Source organism: Beta vulgaris, chromosome 9 (genome assembly GCF_026745355.1).
Source record: "Beta vulgaris subsp. vulgaris cultivar EL10 chromosome 9, EL10.2, whole genome shotgun sequence".
NCBI classification, from domain to species: Eukaryota; Viridiplantae; Streptophyta; class Magnoliopsida; order Caryophyllales; family Amaranthaceae; genus Beta; species Beta vulgaris.
This window is the reverse complement of record NC_079210.1, coordinates 28,176,800-28,204,511: the sequence shown is the minus strand read 5'-3', so window position 1 is coordinate 28,204,511 and position 27,712 is coordinate 28,176,800. Positions and strand designations below refer to the sequence as shown.

General features: G+C 33.6%; 1 protein-coding gene across 1 annotated transcript; it reads right to left on the bottom strand.

Annotated features, from left to right (window-relative positions):
- Positions 1-23,007: 23,007 nt before the first annotated feature.
- Positions 23,008-24,476, bottom strand: LOC104907175 (uncharacterized). The gene is made up of 2 exons (XM_048637027.1): positions 23,811-24,476; positions 23,008-23,595 (listed from the first exon to the last, which is right to left on the bottom strand). Exons 1-2 carry the CDS (start codon positions 24,474-24,476, stop codon positions 23,008-23,010), a joined length of 1,254 nt encoding a protein of 417 aa, XP_048492984.1.
- Positions 24,477-27,712: the final 3,236 nt, after the last annotated feature.

Genomic DNA, 27,712 nt, shown 5'->3' with positions numbered 1-27,712 from the left:
TTTTTCTAATCTCTTCTTTTCCTTTGTTATTATTATGTCTTTCAATTTATTTATTATTTGCTTTGTTGTTCCAATTATGAGTGAGTAGTTTTACAATCTAGGGTTAAGTTGAACCCTAGTAGTGATTAATACCTTAATTCCTCCATTAATCCCAAGTTTATACGATTAATTGTTCTTGCTTGATTGAATTGTTCTTATTTTTATTATTATACTAGGGATAGATGATTTTGAATTGATTACTTATATCTTGTTTTCGATGAGAATTGAATCTAGATGGATTTGTTGATTCAATCAAGAGTATGAATATCTCTATGGGAATAAGTAGATAGGATTATTAGGAATTTAATTGTCATGCCATGTTTAATGTCTCTTTCTTGCATGATTCCATGGGAATAGGTTTGATTGCTTGTTAGAGTAGCCATTGGTACTCGGGAGAGATCTTTGGTAGCTATAGAGTGCATTACTCCTCTTGAATTCTTGATTATATTTATTGGGATGGAAATTATTCATGTATTGGTCATGCTAGTGGGGATACTTAATTCTAGATGTTTTTATTAATTGATTATACCTTGTGTGTTCCCAGTAATTGTCATAGTCTAGCATTAGTCTTAGTTCAACACCCTTTTTATCATTGTTTGTCACTTGTTTAGTTAAATTGAGTCAAGATACCTAGTGTTTGATACTGTTTGTCCCTGTGGATTCGACCCTGACTTGCTCTGCTACATAGTTAGGAGGTTAGTTAGGAAATTACTTTTGTTAGGTGCACGACACGCCTATCACACAACAATGATGTTCATGTTCCTCAAGGTGAAGAAGTTGTTCCTGTTCCTCAAGATGAAGGAACAGAGTCTACTAGGGCTAACAGAGGAACAACTGATCAAAGTTCCTCATCTACTCAAGGAACTCATGAGGAACAACATGTTCCTATAAGAGAGTTTCAACCAAAACCTTGGAGACAACAAAAGTCACATCCAATGGAACTCATAATCAGTGACATATCCAAAGGTACGCAAACTAGATCTCAGTTAAGGAATTTTTGTGCATTTCATGCGTTCCTATCAATGATGGAACCAAGAAATCATGAAGAAGCCCTAACTGACTCTGATTGGATCACTGTCATGCAAGCTGAATTAAATGAGTTCGAAAGAAACAAGGTATGGCATCTAGTTCCCTCTTCTAAACAACAAAAAGTAATTGGCTTAAAATGGGTGTTTAGAAATAAACTAGATGAATATGGAACCATTGTTAGGAACAAAGCTAGACTTGTAGTAAAAGGTTATAATCAACAAGAAGGAATAGACTATGAAGAAACCTTTGCTCCTGTAGCTAGATTAGAAGCCATTAGAATTTAATTGCATTTGCTGCTTATATGGGATTTAAATTATATCAAATAGATGTTAATTGTGCATTTCTAAATGGCTATTTAAATGAAGATGTATATGTTGAACAACCCCAGGCTTTGAAAACAATAATCTCCCAAACCATGTCTACAAGCTTGATAAGACTCTTCATGGTATGAGAGATTATTTAAGTTCCTTTTAGAAAACAATTTTAAAAGAGGAAAGGTTGACAAAACCTTTTTCCTAAAATCAAAAGGAACTGATATTTTACTTGTTCAATATATGTTTGATGACATCATATTCGGAGCAACAAATGAAACATTATGCAAAGAATTCTCAAATCTCATGAGTAATGAATTTGAAATGAGTATGATGGGTGAGTTAAATTTCTTTCTTGGATTACAAATCAAACAAACTGAAAAGGAATAATTGTTCACCAACAAAAATACATAAAGGAACTATTGAAGAAATATGGCCTCGAAAAATCAAAGATAAATCACACTCCTATGGGAACTTCAACTAGATTAGATGAAGACTCCATAGGAACAAGTGTTGATCAAACAAAATATAGAGGAATGATTGGTTCACTTTTGTATCTAACTGCTAGTCGTCCAGACATAGCTTTCAGTGTTGGTTTGTGTGCTAGATTTCAAGCAAACCAAAGATCTCATCTAACTGCGTGAAGAGAATTCTTAGATATCTTAAAGGAACAGATGATCTTGGACTCTACTATCCAAGAAGTGATACATTTGAGCTAAGAGGATATGCAGATGCAGATTATGCTGGAGATCTTGTAAATAGGAAAACACTCAGGTATGGTTCAATTCTTAGTCATAGTTTAGTTTCTTGGAGTACCAAGAAACAAAACACAGTTGCTTTATCCACTGCTGAAGCAGAATATGTAGCTGCTGCATGTTGCTCTCAAATGCTTTGGATAAACAACAACTTGTGACTATGGAATAAACTTTAATTGTGTTCCTATTTATTGTGATAATACTAGTGCATTAGTATTTCAAAAGATCCAGTGCATCATTCAAGAGTTAAGCATATACATATCAGACATCACTTTCTAAAAGGAAAATGTGGAAAAAGGTTTGATTAAACTTGAGTTTTGTCAAACTGAAAATCAGATTGCTGATATACTAACTAAGCCTCTACAAAGAGATAGATTTGAAAAATTAAGGTTGAGTTAGGTTATAATAAAACTTAAGTAATTGTTCCTATTCCAATCCCCCATATCCGAATTAATTTGACTTACTCTATGTGATATGAAGTGATTGTGTTTGATTGCCTAAGACCATTCCAAAATAAGATGTTGAAAACATAAACATGAATTCAGAGGAATAAAACCACTCACAAATGTCACATAATACTCCCCTTACTGTTCCTAAGGTAAAGAAACATGCATAATATGAAGAACGTTGATATGTTGCATAAGCTGTTCCTATAGCACAAGTTCCTTAGCTTTTATTTTCTTTCCAAAATTAAAAAAATCCATAAAAATCCAAAAAGATCCGAAAAATCCCAAAAATATAGGAATCAGATTTAATTAAATCATGATTCTCATTTATTTGTTTTTCGTATTTTTTTTCTTTTTATTATTTTTGTTTGTTTTTACTCGTGTAACACTTCACCAATAGCTACTGTTACATGCATTTCATCTTCCTCATTATTTCATCTCATAGATCGTGTTCCTTAGACTCTTCAACTTCGCCATTGATAATCCTCCTCATACCTCTTCACAAACCATAAAACCCCAACCTTACTTCACAAAATGGCAAAAATATCACGCAATTCACCTTTTCCAAACACAAACTCTTCCAAAACCTTGAAAATGGAAAACACCTTTTCTCCTACCAAAATCCTAGAAACCGAACAAATTCAAGAAACGCCCATAGTAGAAGAAGAACAAAAATTAGAATCTCCAAGAAGGAGTGTGAGAAGAAGGAAATTGATAGGGGAGGATGATGAAGAAGAATCCCCGGAACAAACTCAGGGGGAAGAAGAAGTAACCCCTGTTCCTTCCAAAGGAATTGCTACTTCTTCTTCCAAGAAACGAGTTGAACGAAGTGAGTCAAGGTATGTGTTAGGTTTTTGTGTAGATTTAGAATGGGCAAAAGAAGTACAATTTAATGAATTGACTGATATACTAAAGGAATAGGGTATGGAATACCTGTTTGAATACGCATTTAACAATGCTCTAGTTTCTTTAGCTATGGATGAGTTTTGTGCAAATTTTACTAACACTGATGGTATTTGCACTACTGAAGTAAGGGGGAAGAAAATAAAATTTACTAAAGAAACCTTGGCCAAGATTTGGGAAGTTCCTTGCAAAGGAACAAATGTGTATTTTAAACGGAAAGGAACTGTTTTCTTTCCTAATTTTCCCCAAGACAAGATTATTGAATCTTTTGGGGGAATTGCTGGTCAGAACAAGATAAGCCACAACCTACTCTCTCCTGTCCACAAAGTCCTGTTTAATTTAGTTTGGAGAGCACTCATTCCTCAAACTGAAAATTAGTTAAATGAGAATATGAATAATGTTATTTGGGTTCTAGGGTTGACATATTATTTTAAGAATTTGAAAATGATGGGAATTGAGGATTGTTATAAGATAAGAAATTATGTCTCAACTATTAAGCAAATTAATAATTACACTTAATAGAATGGACTTTAGAATTTCATTTAGGGTATGGGGTTAGGTATATCAAGTAAATTATATGTTGAGGATGTTTAGAGTAGAATGAGAATAATTGTGGGGTCTTAGACCACTAACATATGGTATATTATAAGATTTGGAGTCATGTTAAGACAAAAGAGAAGAGCTGAAAATTTCTGAAATGCACCAAGTGGAATGGAACCACATTAATCAACTCAAATGGGTCGACCAAGACTGAAGTAATGCACCCATAACTTCCTCACATATACCTTTCCATTTTTACATAATTTTCATCACCAAAACCAAACAAACTTCATCTGCCCAAAGCACTTCTTCTTCCCTCATCTCACTCGCCAGTTCTGGCGGTAAAAACCAGAACCCCTTCTTAGCTTCGTTTCTTGGATTTTTTTCTCTTAATCTATGCATGCAATGCTTGATTCTCAATCACTACATATAGGAGCATATTGGAAAGCAAAAATATCACCAGTTCGTGGCCAAGAAGTTCAAGAAAAAGAACTATCTTCTTCAACCAGAAAAACAGTAAGTATGCTGAATAGTTTGGGTAAAATGAGATACTTTCATTAGGTGTTTTCTTATGATTTTTGTGTGTGGATGTAACTAGGTGTTTAAGGATTCCAAAGAAGTTAAAATCTCATCCTAAGGAGAAGGAGAAGTCGAATTGAACCAATTACAAATTGAGGTACGCAAATTCAATCCTTTTTTGGAAGTTAAGTATTATGAAAACTATTAGAATTATTTTGAGAACGAAATTGAGGATGAATTCTTGGTTTGGATGACTATTAGTTACTGTATTTTGAGTGTAATTAAGTATAAACCCTTGCATGTTAGAAAACAAATGAAATGGGATTCCTTTCTTACACTAGGAATGGTAAAATGTGGATTGTATTCGGTTTTTTGTAAAGGATTGTGGTTACTTGTATTTTGGATTGTATTGGTGTGATTAGGCAGTAGGTTGGATGATTATTAAGATGATATATGTATGTATGTTAATGGTTAAGAAAATCTTTTATGATAGTAGTGGAATTCTTGCACTAAAGATGATGTTAAAAGCGTTTTTACAATATGATCTCTATTAAGAATACTCTTAATATTGTAAAATGATTGTATTGAAATTATTATGATTTAACCTTGATAAGGAATACTTTGTTTCAATACTATATATTGATAGGAATTACTATATCATCTCATATTACATTAGAAGTTTAGAAAAACCATCTAAAATCGCGTTTCTAAGAATGAACTATATTCGATTTTCTATAACGTTTTCAAGGGGGAGATTTCCCTGTAACATTTGGAGATTTACAGTAGGTTAGAAATGAACTTACTCACATTACTCAAATTTCATTTGAAGATAAATTTTTGTTCAAAAGAATTCTTCTTTATAAAGTCCGAAATCACCTTTTTACACACATTAATCTAAAATTGTTTCTATGCTTGTTTGAGTTGCATTGTGTGGGATTCTTAAACTTATTTTTCATCTCTAAGATCATGTAACTACTGTCCTAAGTCCATCAATCCATCCTTAACCAAACTTTACATAAGTTTTTACAACCGTTTTAGTAAAGTGTGTTTGTTATTAGTGAATCCGAATCCGTTTTGCGTAGTGAAGAGGAGTATGTTTAATATGTGTGAGGACATGTCCTATAAAAACTTGCAAGCGAGTAAATAGTAGGAGTTATACTCCAAATTGTGTGGAGGTTTGCATCTGGATGCACCTCAATGTGTGATCTCTTCTTCCTGCGCACCAATGTAAACCGTTTTAAACTTGTGTTATATATAGATGTTTACAAGAAACATGTGAACATTTGAAGTGTGTAACTTTATGAAAATAGTGTATTTTTTTTTTAAATATGGATTTGCATAAGAACCTTTGTAGTGTGATTACTCCTTATTTTCAACCACCATAACTAGTTCTGGATTGATTTGTATACCAGCGTAAGCTGATTTTTGTTCTATGAACCTGTCCTGGTGGGGGCAGACTCTTGTGCAGGAACTAGCAAGCTAAGGTAGGTAGATGAGAAGCTATAGAGAAATGATATCTCCGCAATCATAGCAGACCAAAGCTTGAACATGATCATGTTTTGGAACTTAATACTTGTCTTTTGGTGAAGAATGTTTTGATGTACATTATGATACTACCATGAGCATGTAATAACTAAACTGTATTTTGTATGATGTATGTTTTTCTTAACTCAACTCATAGAGTCAACTCAACCATATTAATGGGTTGACTCAAGCAGGTGACAGCCTCCGTACCATTTTTACTATGATTTGCTTCCGCTAACGCTATTAAGTATAATTTTTAATCAATTTAAAAAAAAAGCTAGGACGTGGGCCGTTACATTATACGAGTTAGTATTGGTAATTAGTTTAAATAAATATTCTTCAATATATATGTATAATAATTGGCTGCAGTAAATGTGTGCTTAACATGCATATTTAATGTCATTCATAATTTGACTAGCTTTATTTGAATGAAAAAAGAAAAAAATTGGTGGAATTAGTGCATTAGTACAGTGAACTCTACTAAACTAAATGAACTCATATAGTTCTTGCTAAAGTCAACCTATGTTTCATTAATTTGGTATTAATAGTTTAAATTATTATTAATCAATAATTAAGTTTGTTTATCATAATTCAATTAGTTGAATTATAGGAAAAGTTTACCCATATGTTAGTATTATTACAATTACCCCTTGACTTTGTTCAAGAAGGGTTCTTCCAAGTCCACTAGTTGGTATCAAGGTTACTCGCATTCTATGTATTTATAAGGGAATACTAGCTACTAAGGGATACTAACTTGGGGAGTGTGCACATTTAGAATCTGCGGATCAAGGAAAAGGATTTGAGTTAAGTTATTATATTATTGTTTTCAACTTTTTTAATGAAATTATTAAAAGAGATATACTATTTCATAGTTACATGAATTCAAGAATGGGTGATCTTATCTTATTATGAGAATTTCGAAATAAAGCATGTTTATGAAAGTATGTGAATTATATATTTACAAGTTTACAAGTCTTGCAGGTAAATGTACTCAATATCTCAACTAACATGATTTCCTATTTGTTTTGGCTTTGCCCTATTTTTCTTACGGGAAGTAGTTTTCAGGTTCAATGATGATTCATGATGCATGGGAGAAATCTTTCGGAATCATTAGAACTGGATCACTATTTTAGTAGTTTTAAAACTTTTCATTTAAGTATTTCTTTTTTTTGGATAATAATGTTTATCATTATTATAAATAAAATTAAAAGTTTTCACTGCCTATTTTGACGTGTCATAGTATTGTCAGAGCGTATTCATACATGACGGTAATACCCTTAAGTTTCTCCAAGTATTTTACCAAATATAAATTTTAAAGGGGAGAAATTTGGGGTGTTTCATATCTCCAGAGTCTGTTCTTTCTCGAACAAAGGCGGTGACGAATTCTTACTCAAAATCTCAGATTTCCTTTATAAAATCAATCTTCCCTTGTAAAAGAAAACACGATTATCGCACAACAGATCACCTTCATCATTGACAATAATTCAGTTATGAGCCAGGATTTTCAATCAAGGGTAGCATAATATAACTAACCAAATAACGGTTCATAATAGTAGAATATAATTCACGTTAACCTACACTTATAACCCTTTTGTATGATACTATATTACTCTGGTTCATAATATTATATTCTTTAGACTTACATTATGAGAGAGTTCTTCCCGTAAAAACTCTACGTACCATACTACTTTATCGTATATATCCAACCCTTTTAAAGCCGAAGAATTTCTCTCCTGTATAATGTAAGTCTGAAGAACTAAAAATAAGAAACTAATGAAAAACTTAACGTTGATTTAACAGAGGGGTGCAATATAGAATAAAAAAACTCAAAGCTACAATTTGAAATGAAAAAAATATTTAGAATATAACGTAGGAAATGGAAAAATACATGGATACTTTATCAAAAAAGGTTCTCTTTATAATATATGATTTAGAAAAGGTTGAACCTTTTTATTCGAAATTAAGGGAGTGCAATGTATTTATAATATAATGAAAGACAACTATAATTAAAATAAAGTTTGTTAGTATATGAAGTATTATATTATTTAAATTTACAAGTATAATTGTAGAAGATGGAAAAGATTTGAAACATAGGAGATATTAAAGAAAAGGACAAAAGAAAGAGGAAGAAAGAGGAAAAAAGAAAAAGGTAAAAAGAAAATAAAGAAAAGGGAAAACTAAAACAACAAAATGCTCCACATGGTATAGAACCTAAGAGCATCAACATTCATTAACATCCCCATAATTTCTCTCTCTTCATCTCATTCGTCCACATCACTTTCCACTAACTTTATCACCTACCCTTCCCATTTCACAATTTCACACCTCCATTCATTAACCTCCCCATTTATTTTCTCTCTCCTACTTTTCCATACCCCACCTCCTTTTCTCTCTCCTACTTTCCATACCCCACCAATATCAATAAAATAATTTAATTCATCACATTAATTTTAGATAATTTTAATTAAATCAAAATATGGTAATTATAATTAATTTGAAAAAAACACAAATTACCATACAATTAATTTTAAATAAAATATTGCAATAATTTAGATCTTCAATCGTCATCAATAGACTGGTGATTAATTTGCCAAATATGTTGAACCAAGTCGACCATATATCGTTCCATTCCAATATCATTAAGTCGACCATGTTGCACAAAATAGTTTGTACGCGTTGATCCGCTAATTGTTGTTGGTAATTGGAATTTTGTTGGGAATTTGGATTTTGTTCGTAATTGGAATTTTGTTGGGAATTTGGATTTTGTTCGTAATTTGCATTTTGTTGATATCTATTCCTATAATTAGGATGATTGGGATCCATAATTATCAAATAAGATTTATGAAATAATTAATGAAAAATTATGCATTTTTTGGAGTGTTGAAGTATATCAAGATTGGTCTCTATTTATAGAGAATAAAAAAATATGACCGTTGGTATAATTATTTTTTTATTATTCATTATATATAAAAAGTTATGGCATTTTTAATAAACGGTAATATTACCGTTGTAAAAGTTAAAGCAGCGACACATGGCGAGTTGTGGTTGGTTGAGGCATTGGTGTTGCAGCGTGTGACACTTGGCGTGATTTGGTTGGCGATTTGGTTGGCGGGCTGGTTTTTTTTTTTCCAAAAACAAAATTATGGAATTGCATCTTCACGTGGGATCCTCCCCATTTCTCTTCCACATGGCAGCACACCATTGGCCATCATTATTGGATGGTTACCTATTTATTGGTGCTCCCCATTTTTTTTTCATTATGAGTGACGTACCTCCATTGGTGGGAGGGTTCTTATTTTTTGATTTTCACAAATGGGAAACCCCAATGTAGGTGCTCTAAGACCTCCTTGTCTTCAATATATTGCACTTACCACCGCGGCAAACGCAATATATCAATAATACCTTGCTAGATTTTGTTTCTATTTTTTTTCTCCCAGCCTATTTTTTTTTTTTTTTTTTAAGGGGTAGCATATGCTACCCCTTGTTACTTAATAGATCCGCCCTGTTTGCTTGCTTGACTTTATAATTGAACAAACTTAAGAGCTGATTCAAGAAATCGATCAAGAAAATAATAAGCAACTAAAATTGATAATTCTGAAATCAAGGCCTAGCAAAGAAGTCGTTTTAGTGTATAGTGTATGCGATCAAATTGTTAGTGATAATTTGCAACAAATAAAATCAGATAGTAGCGTATTTTTAGTTGATAGCCCTAAGAAAAATACCTTGAATAACACTCATGTCAAAACAAACCTCACCAAACTTAGGAATCAATTTCCAAAAAAAAGTGATGGAGAAACAACCTAGAAAATAGATTAACCCAAAGGCCAAAAGGTTCAATAAGGCTCTATTGTTTTACATAAAAGGAATCAACTTTTTTCAAAAAAAAAAACCCAAGATCTCAACTATATAGGTATATCTTTATAATATTTTTTTTCAATACCCCTCAACTCATCAAACAAGTTTCCGAAAGAGAATAAAAGAAAATTAAAATCACATAAAAGAGAAAATGTTTATACGTTGCAAAGTTTGATAGTGGATGAGAGAAAATCGGTGGATTTACAAGTTGACGATTTGCAAAAGAATTTGTGGTTTTCTTGTAATGAACACATAGAGGTGCATCCGAAATCCAATCACCCAAAATGAAAAAGTTATTTTTATGGTTCTTAATATACGGTGAAAGAAGATGATTTTCCCATTGTCAAAGGAAAGAGAATTTACGGTCGTAGGTAGCGGTGGCATGAGACAACTCGCAAGTTACTCGAGATCGACTCGGTCAAAGCTCGACTCGAATGAGCTCGACTTGAGATATTGGTGAGTTGAGTTGAGCAACCCGATACTCGACTCGAAAACTCATGAGAAGCTCGAATACTAAATTATCAATAGCAAAATACCTAAATTTAATATTTTTCTACCTTATTGTTGCTTGTAACATGATACACTTGTAAGTTACTCGAAATCTACCCGGTCAAAACTCGACTAGGTCAATGCTCGACTTGGTCAAAAATCGACTCGAGTGAGCTCAACTCAAAATGCTAACGAATTGAGTCGAGCTAGCTCAAACTCGAACTCGACTCGTATCATTGCCACTAGGGATGAGCATGGGTCCAGGACCCTACCCGGACACTGTTGCACCCGACCCTAATTTAAGGGTCTGGGTCCAAAATATTCAGACCTTAAGGGTCCGGGTCTGGGTCCTAGTGAATTTTAGGGTACGGGTCTTCAAATTTTGGATCCAGACCTGATCCTTAGACCCTTTAAACATTTAATACGTAAATTTTAACTTTTTATTTTTAAAAAAAATTGATTTCCTAAGACTTAAACTAAAACACATCCCCAATACACTTTGAAAACCTATTTGCAAATTCAAACCCTAGCCCATAGCAACCAGCTATAAGAGAGACTGAGAAAATGACTTGGTATTTCTTTGCCATTTTTTCTCCCTCCTCTTCTTTCTTACCATTTTCTTCTCCTTCTCTCTCCTCTCGTTCGCTCTCTCTCCTCCTTCGATGATGAACAAATCTGTTGATAAGTCATTGATCTTGTGTCCGATCTCTCTGATGGTTGTGTTTTTCGATTTTCGCCGATTTTGTTACCAGAATTACTGTTGTTCTATCCTCTGGTAAATTTGATTGGAGCCGACATCAACTTTACTTGGTGAGTCTTTGAGTTCATCTGTGTGTTTGAGAGTTGAATTTCAATGAATTAGGTTTGGAATTTCGTGTTTTATTTGGTGGATTTGATTTTAATGTTGTGGAATATTCATCTGTGAAGTTGTGTGACAGATCATTTATTAGGAAAAATGTTTTAGAACTGCGGTTTCATACTTTGATGGTAGTATCTGGAAACTTGATTGATGGAGCTATAAGAGTTGAATTTCGTGTTTTATTTGTTTGATTTGATGTATATGTTGCCAAGAATTTAAGCTTGGATCCTGACCCGGACCCTAGACCCTACAGACCCTAAGGGTCTGGGTTCGGATCCAATTTTTCCAGACCCTTAGGCTCCGAGTCCTGGTCTGGGTAAATTAGTATCCGATTGGACCCGACTCAAACTCGACCCTTTCCCATCCCTAATTGCTACCCCTAGTTATAGGTGAGAGGAGAGATGAATTTTTTTCCTACTTTTTATTTTATTTTGCATTTAACCTCAAAGTACGATGCTCGGGGAGAAGTAATAGAAGTTACATTTTAGGTCCTTAATCATAACTTTCTAAAACTTGAGATCCTTAACCCTAACTTTTGGCAAAGTTTAGGTCGCTATTTTGCTCATAATTCTATATTTGCTCCTTGTAATAATTTTTTTCTTTGTTAAGGGAAGAGTTGAATTAGTCATACACTCGCCTTACATGCATGCGATGCATATGAAAACATGTTAAAAATTAAATAAATTTCTAATTACATCTAGTAAAGCGGGTATTTTTCAATTTTTTTCAAAAATTTAGTTGAGAAGGAAGTAATTGATTGTGTTGTAAATTTTCAATGTTTCTACGATTTTGTGGGCCATCCTTGTTGCCATATATAATAGTGATTCACTGCTTCTTCACCTTGTATTCTACATGCCTTATTCTAAATTATTTTTTCCCTCAAAAATTATTATTTATCATTCCATGTTCCATTTACCTTAATTTCTGTGAAAAATGAGAGATAACGATAAGTGTGAATTATTATATATTATAACCTTATAATTGCCTCTTGATAGCTCCTTATTAGTATTATAAACTATAAGTTATGGGTTTTAATCGTTTTCATGGGGTATGTAGTAATTATGTTTATAAGCTAATTTAATAATTTGACATGTGCTATATTTTATATTTAGTAATAACTAGTAATATATGCACGCGATGCGTGCGACATTATATTAATATTAATAGTAACATAAAAAAGTGTTAAAAAAACTAACTTAAGAGTGTAATGTTTATGGTGAATATTTGATGAGCGTTATGATTTTTTATTTGCATTGCTAGTGTAAAGAGTAATGTTTTACAAAAAGGACTAAGTCAAGGTAGTATATGTTATCGTGTATTGGAAGAATATTGAACAACTCTCCTTTGAAACAATGATCTAAGTATTATTTATTTATTTATTTATTTATTTAAAAATACATACATATATATATATATATTATTATTATATAATATATATATATATATATATATATATATATATATATATATATATATTTTATACGCCTATTTTATGAGTAGTAGTTAAATTTAATTTTACTGGATAATAAAGGTTTTTACTTTTTAGGCATATTATGGTGAGTCGTGCTTCAATAAATAAAGATTATAAATTGATATTATCTGATGATGTATGTTAATATCTTTAATTTATTTATTATTCCAACTAATTGTGCTCCCAAAAAAATTTAAAAAGTGAATATTCTCTAATTATATTTTTTAATTCTTTTATGGTTTGTTAATGCATGGTATTTGAATTGTTATTGCAGCTGAGAGTTTAGATAGTAAGAATCTTGTGAATATTTGTTTTTATAATTTTTTGAAAATTGATTTAGTCATCAATTTATATTTTCAATTGTGAGTTCTCTTTTTACACATTTTTATGTATTTTTTTTGGTCATGTAAAACTTTATTTACTAATATTTGTAAATAAGGAAAAAGTTCATAAAATCTTTTGTTTATTATTTTTTGTGAGATTAAAGGTGTATAAGTATTTTCAAGAGGGGACACCATAGCTCCCCTCTTGGCTTATATAATAGAGATATACTCTCTCCGTCCTCTATTAGTTTATCGGTATTCCTTTTAAGGGTGTCCCTTATTAGTTTACTCCTTTCTTTTTTTTGCTACTTTTGGAATGGGACCACAAACTTTTCATCAGTCATACATTCAACTTTAAGATAAAATAATAGTTTATCTTTCTTTTTATGACCCACAACATTATTTCTCCTAAAACTCTGTGCAAAAGAAAGAAGTAAACTAATAGAGGATGGAGGGAGTATCTAATATTGGCAAGTACATTATACTTTTGGAGCCAAAGGAATTGAATTGTTGTTGAGTGAATTAATGGATTCAACCCATGTTAATAAATTTTAGCCAAAGAAATGATTTCCTTGATGTTAAATGCGCAAGAAGTGGGCCAAGCCCGATGTATACAAAAGACCAAACACTCATGCAGCAACCAACAAAGAAGAAAGAAAAAAGAAAGAAATCCTTGTTGGGTTAAAGGACCGCGTGGGTACTAGAAAAAAAAGAAAAGAAGAAAGGAAAATGATATACATAGCCCTTAGGGTTATGTATAAGAAGTTTAAAATAGAAATAAAAATTTGAATCAAGCATTTATTACCTCAAATGATGTGAAATTTTGTCATGAATTCATAAATTGTTTCCATTTTAAGACATGTATTTAATGCTTATATGTAGCCCTTAGGGCTACATATAACATTACCCAGAAGAAAAAAAAACCTAAAACCCTTGGCTGGAAAGGAGGCAACATTATATGAGGGGGAGGGCACGTATAAGTAAAGAAAAGAGAAGAAGTCATACTTATAAACCCTAGCTTCTCTTCCCCCTCTCTCTCTTTCTCTCTAAACCCTAGCTTTCCTTACCCTTTCTTCATCAGTTAGAGGGCTACCATGGATGTTTTCATCCATGGTAAGCCCCTATATGTCTTTTATTTTCAGTTTTTCTTTTTGTTGAATAAATTAGTATCTCTTTGTGGGATTTTTTTAGTACTCTTTGTTGTGGAGATCTCCTTCTCCCCTATGGGAGTTGTGAGTATTGTTATTTTTTGTTTTTAGGTATGAGAAATTGTTCTCATTGGTTGAAGTTCGAGACTCAACAGGAAGGTATTGGAATCTCGGATGCGGTAAACATGGCTCGATCAAGATTGTTCTTCCCAAACTATGTCAGAATGATAGACTTCCTCATCAATAGCGGTTTGATTCAGCAAATACAAGGGGACTGCGCTATATTGCTCGATCTGGTTCATTGTAGTTTTTTCGAAGACGAATTTGATTTAACCTTGTTTGATTGTATCTTGTTTTTCTTCAATATCTATTATAGATGTCGTTTGGCCTCTAATTAATGAAATTTCTCGTTCAAAAAAAAAGTAAAGGAAAGAGGAGTAGCACGCTGCGGCAATAGATGTTGACGGACAGGCGGACAAGAGTAGGACGGGAGTTCGATGGAGGAGACGACTGAGAACGGAGCATGAACACTTTACCGATCATGACTTCTCATATTTGGGTGATGTACTCTTCAATTATGAGTAGTTAATTTTTCTTTATAGGATTTAAATGAAACACTACTATTATAAATTGATAGTTTAATTGTGTTTGAGAATAGTTTTTTAGTTTATGATTGCATAACTATAGAGATTATCATTGGGTTGGTTAGTGTTTTCAATTAATTATTAGTTTATAAATCTACATATTTGTATTCTTGTAATCCAAAGTGTAATGTTATTCGATAATGTTTGATGATTTAGAAACAAAAGAATAGCAAGATTTTTGCTGATGGGAACATTCCTGCTCAGATGCTTGCTAAAGAAATCATTTTTAACACTGCTTGTAATTGTAATGAGCAAGAAAGGAAACTTCTGATTCAGTAGTGGTGCTCTGTTGTTTAGCCTTGTGGCTTCTTTGTGTTAGCTTTTGTTTTATTCAGCCTTGTTGGCTGATATTTGTTTGTTGGGCTGCGTGTAGCCTTTAGTTCTGCTGGACTAGGTTGTATCTCATCACCAAATTTTTTTATCAATAACTACTTTGAATAGTAAAAAAAAAAAAAGTGTAGTGGAGTAATGTTATATTACTAAGTCATACTTAGAAATCAAATTCGAAGCTTGTTTGATAAAAATTACATATAAATAGATTAATGACATCAATTTTGGTTTTTGGGAGAAATTGTTTCTTGTGAAGCCACCGTCACGTGGAAAATAATGATATCAACAGTTTTTGCTTTAGTAATAGTTATAGATATTTCCTTCGTTTATAATGAGTGTTACATGTATTTTTTTCACTTAATCAATCCTCCGTTCCTAATAAGTGTTACATCTATTTTTTTTTTCACATAGCTACTTTGTTCGTTAGTACCTTTGATTGCGCACAAGTAACAATCATAAAAAGCTAATATTTTGAAAGTAGAATTGTAAGTCGAAACTAACAGGACCTCAGTTGACTATGTTTTCTTATATATAATAGTGAGAAAATAGTGTCAAAATTAGTTGATTAGTAATGTCAATTCAGGGCCGTTCGTGAATATTATTGGACCCAGGGCAATATATGAAAAAGGGCCCCTAATGCATAATAAATTTAACAAAATATGCATGTTTATAGGATAAAAACTATTTGAGAATTGATTAATTCATGTTTATCAACAACTATTTCTTCAAAAAGAAAAAAGATCTTTTTCATTTTTATATGATTAATATATGTCCAATATTCACTTCGTCTTAGAAATACCTGTACACTTATTAGGTCAAGTAAGGTAAGAAATAAGTTATAATGTGGTTATCAATTGTTATTTTTATTTTAAAAATTATGTACGTGATAGGAGTTGGTGGGTATCTTTTATTGAAAATGAGAGAAATCACATAATAATAGTTGGATCATGTCAAAAATAAAAGTGTGTAAAACTGAAATGGAACAAACAAAAAACAAAATGTTCAGACTATTGTGGGACGGATTGGAACACCTATAAAGAATATTAAGAATCTAAGTATTTGCTTTAGATTGTATACATTATTTTTTAATAATTTACAATTTCAAGGTATATAAGGTATAAAATCATATTGATTAAAAAGAAAATAAAATAATATGGTGGTAGAAAGGAAATGAAGAAGTTGGAAATATTGTAAAGAGAAAAGGAAAGTAACAACTAATAAAGGAGAGCATCTTTGTCAATTGCAAAAAGAAAAAGAAAAAGAAAAGGAAAAAGAAAAAAAAAAGATGGACAATTGCAATAAGAAGTTTGGAACCGCGCTCTCAACTTTCCCACACAAGCAAGCATCTACCATCTTTCCAATACAAGACATATATATTACTAGTGCTGGATTAATTAGTTAACCAATTTCAGATTTATGGGCCCTGGGCGGGCGCCCCGCCTTCCCCGCCCCAAGGTCGGGCCTGTGTCAATTTACTTAACATAATACTTATTTAGGAATAGAAGATGTATAAATGTTATTAAAACGTGTGGGCGAGCAGTGCAGCTTGTCACGTGTCACTCTCCTCTCAAATCTCAAGTGAAGACATGAACCCATGTCACACTTTCAATTTTTTTTTGGTTATTATAGGATATGAACCCACAATCTTGTAAAAAAAATATGATGCTCTAACTGACAAGCCAATGTTTCAATGATGCTTATTTAGTCGTAATATAAACTTATTAATCAACTCATCACAAGATTTTACATTGCAAAATAAAATATAATAAAAGATAATCCAAATAACAACAATACATGCATATATGGTGACGTGTCACCCTATCTTTTTTAAATTGCATATATGTCATCATTTTATGGTATAACATTTTTTTAGAACTCTTTTATTACTATATAATAAAGAATACGGTTCATCATCATTTTATGATATGACATCGCTTATTTGGTATTATATTACTCGTAAAATTAAGAATAATTTTTTTAATAGGTTAAAGTATTAATATCTCAATGTGCAAGTTATTAGCAAATTACCAAGATACAACTTTTATTTATGAAAAATTATATGATCATTTATATATTACAGTTTTTTGCCCCGTATACTCTTTCAACTTTCTACATTCACCATATACCCTTCACTTTTCGAAAAATAGATCAACTTGCACTTAATGACTAACGAAGTTAATGTCCATTAGCCATTAGCCTCATAATTCCCCCTAATCCTAATTAGCTAGTCTAGATCTAGGTCAAATTGTAACCCTAATCTCAAAATCTAAGTCCCTAACCCTAACCACGCCTCCCTCACCCCTTACCATTTCCACCACTGCCCCCACCACCCCAGTATCCCCCTCCCCACCACCCTCGAAGCCCCCTCCCTCCTCCCCTTTCCCCCGCAAGCAGCCCCCTCTCCACCTCACCGACCCCAACCCCCCACAGCCAACCCCAACCCTAGCCACCCCAACCTCTTGCTCGCGCTGCACCCTTGAGCAGCCGCGCCACAGCCGCAGCACCCCCTCCACCGAAACCCACCCACAATCGTGCCGCCTTTCTCTCCCTGTTGCTCCGCCTTTCTCCCTCGCGCACTCCTTTGCTCCAGCCGTTTAGAGGGATGTTGGGTTGCAGGAGAAGTGGAGGGAGGTTACAATATTGCGTCAGACTGCCGGGAAAGGGGGTGTCCAGCGGCGGGGGAAGGGGAGGGGGTCGGCGAGAGAATGGGAGGGGGTCGGCAGGGAAATGGGAGGCTTCGGGGGTGGTGGGGGAGGGGGCAGGGGTGGTTGGGGGTGTTTGGAGGGTGGTTAGGGTTAGGGTATTAGATTAGGCTTAGGGTACTACATTAGGGTTAGGGTTAGTGTTTGATTTAGGTTAGTTAATTAGGATTAGGAGAGGATTAGGGCCTAATTACTAACAAAAGTCTAACACCGTCAGTCAAAAGGGTAAGTTGATGTATTTTTCGAAAAGTGAGGGGTATATGGTGAATTTGGAAAGTTGAAAGGGTATATGGTGCAAAAAAAATTTGCCTGTGGTAAATGGTGAAGAAAACCGTATATATTAACCCCAAAGAATATGAAGTATATCTTTGCCTTATCGAATAACTCGGCGAATCGTCCTGCCTCAATAACTAGTTATGAGTTAAAATAATTACTTTATGAAAGATATTAAGAATCTCAGCAGTAACTAAAATAACGAGAAGATATTTATCAACAAAAAATCGGAGAAGGCTCATGAAAAATTAATAGTTAGCAACTAATTTTAGTAGAGATGATTTAAATCTTTTGGTGAACAATCAATATATATATAAAGGAGGAACTTTTCGTGAGCATGGAGCGCGCCACATAGGATTGTCATGTCATCAACTATATTTTTCTTTTTTATAATTAAAAAGTTTTACATAGATTTAAATACATATAACGAGTTTTGGATAAATGAAAATTAGAGTTTCGTGTTGAATGAACAACTTAAATTATTATATTATGTAATTTGTGTATAACTTTTGCTACGTAATTCGAAAATTATAATTTTTGTACCATAGGATAATACTCGAAATATGCTTCAAAATTAAGATCCATATACAATATAGTTCTACAACTTATGAATAGAGTGTGCCACGTAGGATTGCCATGTCATCAATTGTTATTTTTATTTTTTTTACAAAAATAGAGTTCTATATATATTTAAATTTCCCCTCTTACTAAGACTACAAAATATTCTTGTAAATTATGGCCAATACCATGTATATAAGCAGTGATTTGTGGCGGATATTGGCGCGCAGACCCCTTTCTTCTATATTTTCAGAGAAAAAGAATTGGTATATGATTTATTCGAAGCTCCTACCGGTGCATATAAGGAGCTTTGGATAAGTGAAATAGAGTTTCGTGTTGAATGAACAACTTAGATTATTATATTATATAATTTGTATATAACTTTTGCTACGTAATTCAAAATATTATAATTTTTGTACCACTGGATAGTTTCGAATTATGCTTCGAAATAAGATCTATATACAATATAGTTCTACAACTTATGAATAGAGACATTAGTAGAATAATTGCTTATTATTGCGCCTAAATTGCGCTATGGTTGTACCCATATGCAGCAATAAACCACGTAAAAAAAAGTAAAATCGAAAATTAACCTATTGTTGTGGTTCTGGGAGAAAACCGCGGCAATAGATGTCAACGAGAGATTTTCAAAATTAATTAACCAAATATATTAATGCGGTTTCTTTGAAAAACCGCACCAATAAATTAAAATATTATATTAACATCTATTTATGTGGTTTTTTAAAGAAACCGCAGCGATATAAACCAAACCCTAATAAATATGCGTGCTCCCTCACTCCTACGCCTCCCTCGCTCTCATAAAAACCAAACCCTAAACCAAACCCTACTCTCACTTCTCCCTCACTCTCCCTCACTAAACCCTAAACCAAACCTCTCACGCGATCTCTCTCCTCTCTCCTCAATTTGCTCTCCCTCAGATCTTCTTTGTGTATAATTTTCTCTCTCCTCCATTTTAATGGCGGCTGCTCTCGAATTCCTCTCATCTCTCATCATTTGCGTCGCCTGTTCTTCTTTCTCGACAATCCCATCGTTCTTCTTTGATGGCGGTCGTTCTTCTTCAATCCCGTCATTCTTAATCAGCCGTGCTTCTTTGTCAGTCGTTCTTCCTCCATTTAGATCGAAGACTCAAAGATTTCTTCGTTTTGTCGTTATCATAAGCTCGAAGATTTCAGATTGAAGACTCAAAGCCTCTTTTCATTTTTTTTAATCTTTTCTCGTTCTTTTTCATTTCGAATGTTTCATATTGTTTTTTTTTTGCGTTTTTCTATTGTTTCAGATTTGTAGATTTGTTTATTGTTCCATTTTTTTTCAGATCTGTGTTTTTCGGTTTTTTTATTATTTTAGATCTGTTTTTTTTGTTTTCTTCATTTTGTTTGTTTTTTTTTGGTCGGCCTCTCGTGGGAGCTGATAAACTGGGATGACTTGAACGCAGATGAAAACAAGAGATTTTTAAAATTGGGATGACTTGATCGCAGATGAAATAAGGAAAACTTTTTTGCTAAGCAAGTAAGTATATATATTGAACTCTTCATCACACCAGATTAGAACCAAACCAATACTCATACAAAAGATGAGCACGCCTATACATCAACTGAACTTATAAGTTCATAAACCAAACAAAATCCCGCCTTGCAATCTTCTTAGGAATCACTTTTCTAATTCTCTCCTTTACAATCCTTTTGAACGTATCTATCAACAAGTGGGGGAATTGTTATATACAAATTCCAATATGTATCATTTCTACTTTTCCATATACTGTAAACTAAGGCAGAAAGACCAGCATTCCATACAGCACGCTTAAACTTAGACTTCTTGCTTCTTGCAATCCAACCTAATAATCTGTTAAGGTTGTTTGTGATAGCATTAATGCCCAACCATCTCTTCAACTCTTTGAGGCAGAGCATACTATAAACACACTCAAATAATATGTGTGTATGAGTTTCACTTCCTTGAGAACATATAAGACAAGAATCTGAGAGACTAACACCAATTCTTGTTAATCTCTCTGTTGTCTGTAATCTTTGCTGAACTGCCAACCAATTGATGAATCTATGTCCTGGAATACTTAATCTATTCTAGACCATAGGACTCCAGTACACCTGCATGAGGTCTCCCACCAGTACATCATAAATCTCTCCAACTTTGTACTGATTCAAAGCATAGAAGTCTGCTTTGGAGTAATGCCTTTTTATGTGATTCTTCATTTCACAAATTTTGTTCCAGTACCAGCTAGCTCCAGTGCTTGGACTATACTCCCACCAATCATCAGACTTCATATACAAAGCATGGACCCATTTCACCCATAGTTTATCTTGTTTGGTAGCCACAACCCAAACATATTTACCCATACAAGCCATGTTCCATTTGATAACATTTTTGAATCCCAGCGCACCTGCCTTTTTATCCATACGAAGCTGCTCCCATGCTACATTGTCAGGCTTAGTACTGTATGAATTGCCACTCCAAATGAATGCCCTAAAAATCTTCTCAATACTTTGTAAAACACTCTTGGGCAGCACATATATTTGAGCCCAATACAAATGTAAACTCATTAGCATTGTGTTAACCAGTAAAGTTCTAGCAGTGTAGGAGAGATTTCTAGAACTCCACATCCTAATTCTTGCAACCATTTTTTCTACTAGCCCATCACATTGAGCTACTGAAATTCTGTGAGAGCAAATTGGCACTCCCAAATATCTAAATGGAAGATTGCTTCTGGCCAACCCCTAATACATCAACCACTCTCTACACTTCATTCTCCTTCATCCTACAACAATACAAGGATGACTTAGCTACATTTGCTTGCAAGCCTGATGAATCAGAGAAGAGCTTGAAGGCTTGTAACAAAAGGTCAACTGAAGTAAATTCACCTTTTGCAACAAAGAATTAGATCATCTGCAAAGCAAAGATGATTGAGCTTCATTGCTTTACATTTGGGGTGAAAGTGAAACTGTGGCATCTCACTTACATACTTCAGCACTCTAGACAAGTATTCCATGCACACAACAAATAGTAGGGGAGACATTGGGTCTCCCTGCCTTAGCCCTCTTATTGACCTGAAGAATCCTTGCATACTGCCATTGATCATGATTGAAAACATGGGTGTGGTGACACACTCCATAACCAGTTCGATGAAATGACCAGGAAATCCTAGATGTTCCAGCATTTTAGATAAGAATCTCCAATCTACAATATCATATGCTTTCTGTAAATCCAGTTTGATCATGCAACTTGGACTAGCATTCTTTCTTCCATAAGCTTTCACCATATCTTGCGCAACCATTATATTATGCACAATGTATCTATTCTGAATAAATCCACCATGATTTTCTACAATCATATTAGGTAGCACATTCCTCAACCTTCCATAAATAACCTTTGTGATGCACTTATATATGGTATTGCAACATGAGATGCATGGGTCTAAAGTCACTCACTACGCTTAGACACTTTGATTTAGGTATCAAAGTAATCACAGTAGTATTGAGCTCCTTTAGCATCTTCCTTCCCCTGAGAATATCTAGTATTGCCTCAGTAACATCATGCCCTATGACATCCCAAGCATCTCTATAAAAGTGGCCACCAAACCCATCAGGACCCGGAGCTTTGTTTCCAGGTATAGAAAATAAAGCTCTTTTGACTTCTTCTGCAGTGTATAGAGCTAGTAGACTTCTCTTGTGATATTTTGCTAACATTGGGCCATTTTGAACAATCTGTGCAATGACCGTCTTCCTATCCCTATGAGTGGTGCACAACAGCTGCTGGTAATAAGTTAGGAAAGCTTCAGTGACCTCCTCAGGCTAATCTTTCCAATTCCCATTCATGTCTTTTATTGCATAGACATTGTTATGAATCTTCCTAGCCTTTATACTCTTGTGAAATAATGCAGTATTTTCATCCCCATCAGCTACCCAGCTTAGTTTAGATTTCTGCTGAAGAAACTCTAAATAAGCTTTATGTTTCAATTTGTACTCTTTGATAGCCTCAATTTGAGCATCTGCAATATTCTGATCACTAGGATTGCTATGCATCATAGCCTGTGCAACAAGCATGTCTTGATAAGCCTTGACTTCAGCTGCCTGAATATCATTAAATCCCTTTTTATTCAGGTCATGCATTTCTTTCTTAATCAGCTTCATCTTTTTGTAGACAACATACATTTTTGATCCCTCAATGTGAGTGTTCCAACATCTACTCACTCTTGTATTAAACCCAGTGGAAAGCCTCCACATTGTGTCATACTTGAATGGCTTTTTGCCTTCATTGTGTTAGGGACAAATAGAAAGAAGTGCAGGAGTGTGATCATATTCCTCTTCTTGCATAAAACAGCCCTCTGCACTTTCATATGTATCTATCCATGCTTCATTTGCCATGATTCTATCCAGTTTAGAAAAAACTCTTGCATCACCTTGCTGCTTATTATTCCAGGTGAAAAAATATCTCGAACTTCTCTTATCATCTAACCCACAATCTATCATACATCTATTGATAGGTTCCATTTCACCACTTCTAACTAGTGCACCAATTCTCTCATCCACATGCCTAACATAATTTAGATCCCCTATAGTAATCCAAGGCTCCTTAGTCTTGACATCCCTCAAACTTGCCCACATAGACTCTCTTCTTGCACTCTCATTATAGGCATAAATGAAAGTACAAAAGAAACTTGTTCTGCCACTAATAGGTTGCACATAGCAATGGATAAACTGATCAGTACTATGTAGAATATTTACAGAGAACACACCAGGCTTCCAGACTAACCCAACTCTTCCTCCTGTGTGATAGCCAATATTGGAGGTGAAGCACCATGATTTAAACACATTTTGATAAAGGCTGCCAAGATGACATGCCTTTACCTTGGTTTCCAAGAGACCAACAAGTCCAATACTATGCTTCTGAATGAACCTTTGTACACTCTTCTGCTTCCTTGGACTATTGACCCCTCAGAAATTCCAACTAAGAATCCTATCCATTACTGCTGGAAGGGTCCCCCCTTCCCTTGTCTTTTCTTTGACCAATATCACCACTGATTTGTGCCTTCCCTTGTCAATTTTGTCTGTGATACCCTAACCTTGATTGGCCTTAAAGCCCTCTGAAATCCAGCTGAATCAACTTCTATACCTTTGGGTACAGATTTAGTCACACCTTCATCTTCAGGCCTATTATCTTCCTGTATTGGTGCTTTAGCCCTCCATACTTGTTTCTTCTTAGCTCTACAATTCTCTGTTTCATGACCTACACAATGACATACCTCACATGTCACTGGTTTCCATTCATACTTCACCTCTACTTCTATTTTATCTCCATATTCATTCACAAAAACAGCTTGATCAATTAATTTCTCTGATAAAAAAACCTCTACAAGGACTCTTGCAAATTGGACTTTATCTCGATTTTTAGTCGCTTCATCTCTCTGTATTGGCTTACCAATCTGGTCAACAATTTTGAATAACGCCTTTTCCCCCCAGTAGTTAATATTCAATTTTAATTGAATCCATACAGGCACTGATATAAGATCCTCTTTTATGAAATCCACATCAGCCACCCATGGTTTCAGAATTAGAGGTTTATTATCAAAGAAGAAGTGTCCTGATAATACCTTATCACGATTTTCCATGGTAGAAAATCGCACTATGAAAACTCCTTTGTGAATCATCGCAACCTTATCAACTTTTAGATTCTTCCAAATTCGATGAACAAATCCTTCCATGACATGAATTGGAGGATTCGCTCCCATTACATAACACATAATTGCAGAATTCCAAAATTCTACTTCCTCTTTAATATCCTCAAAATCAATTTGAACTATTTCTTCTTCCACAATATTATTTTCACCAGATTTTGCAATTCAGTCATCATGATCAGCTACATTCTCAATTTCTTGAAAAATTGGATGAGATCTCGAGATTACCTCCATATGCGATGATTTCTGATGAGACATTGCACTTGAATGTCGATGAATTGAATCTAACCATTCATTGAAAGTGTGTCGAATATTCGATTGCTGCTATAGCTGCTGAATGGAAGTTTTAGGAGTAATAACTTCACCAATTCCATCACCAAATTGTAAAGCTTCTATACCAATTAACTCATCCAATGATTGAGTTTTGAGAACTTGAGAATCCGACGGACCTCTAGGCTTCACAACATTCTTCCCTCGACCTCCAGATTTCTAGGCCATTGCTACGGTGCACAATAGCAGTGTGTACCGAGAGAAAATTTGGAGGGAAAGAAAAATGTTCTTTTCCTAGAGAGAGAAACTCTCACTTCTCTCTAGGTTATTATTTGTGATGTATAGGTTAATTAGGAAAACTTCACATCTTTTAGTTCTGATTTTTTTAGTTTATGCAAGTTGATAATTGTTTTTCTGATGTAATGTTAAGTTTGTCTCTTCATTTTTTTATTTATGTGTTAGAATCAATGTTAACCTTTTCTGATGTAATGTTAAGTTTGTCTCTTCATTTTTTTTTCATTTTTATGTTTTGTAGTTAGATTTTGTTGAAAGTTTATGAAGTTATTTTTCTGAATTTTGTTCATCTTTCGAATTTAATGGCAAAATGCAAAAAAAAAAAAAAAAAAAAGAAAAACAATTTTTTTACCTTCACCTCTACCTATTGATGCGGTTTGGCTAGGCCATTGCTGCGGTTTGGCTAGGAACCACAGCAATATGCTTATTAATTATTATAAAATAGAATATATTGTTGCGGTTTTTCCTAGAAACCGCAACAATATACTCAATTTTGCTAATATAAAATAAATATATTGCTGCGGTTTTCACTAGAAACCGCAGCAATATGTTAAAATATTATTGCGGTTAAAACCGCAATAATATATTAATTACATATTGCTGCAGCCTTAATTGTTGCGCGGCCAAAACCGCCGCAATAGGCCACTTAATGACCGCAACAATAATATGCATTTATTCTACTAGTGCCACGTAGGATTGCCATATCATCAATTGTTTTTTTTTTTTTTTTTTACAAAAATAGAGTTATATATACATTGAAATATATATAAGGAGCTTTGGATAAGCTAAATAGAGTTTCATGTTGAATGAACAACTTAAATTATTATATTTTATAATTTTGTATAACTTTTGCTACGTAATTCAGAATATTACAATTTTTGTACCATTGGATAGTGCTCGAATTATGCTTCGAAATAAGATCTATATACAATATAGTTCTACAACTCATGAATAGAGAGTACCACGTAGGATTGTCATGGCATTGATTTTTATTTTAAATATAGTAAAAAATAGAGTTCTACACATATTTAAATATATAAAAGGAGTTTTGAATAGGGAGAAATTTACGTTTAGTTTTGAATAAACAACCTAAATTATTATATTATGTAAATTGAATATCCTTTTGCTACTGATATCTCACATTTGTATATAGTTTTTAGATGCATTTTGATTGCATTTAGAACTCCTTTTAGAGCATTTAGGTGCATAATGGCATGAATTACGTAAGTTGTGCTCTACTACTCTCCGTTTGCGTGTTTTGATTTAGGTTATTTTGATGCAAATTGATTATGATTACCTAAGATCAAGCCTATTAATCATTGATGATGAAGATATCTTGCACAAGATCACAATGCATCCGTTTGGGACAATATCGAGTTAGAATGAAGCGAAGAGTTAGTGAAAGAAGTGTCAAAACTGACACCTGTTCACTATTTTGACCATAACTTTTGATAGAAAATTGATAATCAGGAAATTTCAGTTGGGTTGGAAACTAGACTTCATGGGATTTCCAATGATAGGTTACACACTCCAATAACACTTCTGATTTGAGATATACAACCTTCGCAAGTTGACGCAAAATTGCAGTTTTCTCGCCCGGTCGGCCGGGAAAAATGAAATTTTCACCAGGATGCAAGACATGTTAGCCCGGTCAACCGAGCGAGAAAGGAGCCAAAATCGCTTGCACGCCCCACAGAGCGGAGTCTCTCGGTTGACTGAGTGGAATTGTTTCTTTGTCGTAGTTTGAGAATCAGCATCGCCCGATCGGGTGGTATTTCGGGACGCTTATTTTGCCTTTTTGGCCGGTTTTGTAAAAAGTATAAATAGGTTTTTAGTATTTTCAATTAGACTATCTTATTTTCTACGTTTTTAGGGCTAAACACTTAGTTTTTTTCTCTTTAGTTTTGTATGAACTTTTACCTTTGAAGATTATAGAGATCGTTGATTTCCTTTTCATTGTTTTTCAATCATTTGATATTCCTCATTACTTTGTTTAATTTAATGAATTCTTTTACTTTAATTATGTTTATTGATTTTATTATTATCATGAGTGAGTAGACTTTTCTAGGGTTTAGAGAGGGAAGCCATGTTTATACCTTTTTTTTATTGTGGTTTAATGTTCGATATTTGGATTGATTTAGAATAATTCCTATTGATTTGTTATGCTTATTTAATTCATGTAATTGCGCAATATCATGATTTATGTTTAGCTAACAAGAGTTAGAATGGAAAGATCGTATTCATTAGAGGCTTGTTACAATAGGTAGGTTTGATTATATTGAGCGACCGTACTGGCATATGTTAATCTAAGAGTTGTTAATGCCTGACCAATGATTAACGAAATATTCTAATTATTCGAACCTCAATCCAAGTATTGTTGAACTATATTGTAGTGATTAAATCGGTATAAGCATGGCGGACCGATCAATTGCCCTAGGTTTTTAATTATTTGATAAACTTACATCATTTTGTGTTCTAGTTTATTCTAGCTTAGTTATTAATTCTTCAATCAATTTTCTCTCTTGAAGTAGTTAAATAATTGAGCATAAAATTATAGAACTCCTCTCCCTGTGGATCGACCCGTATTTGCCTGTCTCTGCTAAACAGACACCATGCACTTGCGGTATATTTTAAAACCCATCAGCCACCTAATTCATAAAATTATCGTTTTTTAAAATTGGAGAGTGCTTGAAATATTCTTCAAAATGAGAACCATCTACAATATA

Excerpts from the sequence above, each read along its gene's own strand:
- LOC104907175 (XM_048637027.1), bottom strand. The coding sequence starts at position 24,476 with ATGGGAGCGAATCCTCCAATTCATGTCATGGAAGGATTTGTTCATCGA. Across the intron at positions 23,596-23,810 it reads GGGCTTTAAGGCCAATCAAG|GTAAAGGCATGTCATCTTGG; the intron begins GTTAGGGTATCA and ends TTGGAAACCAAG.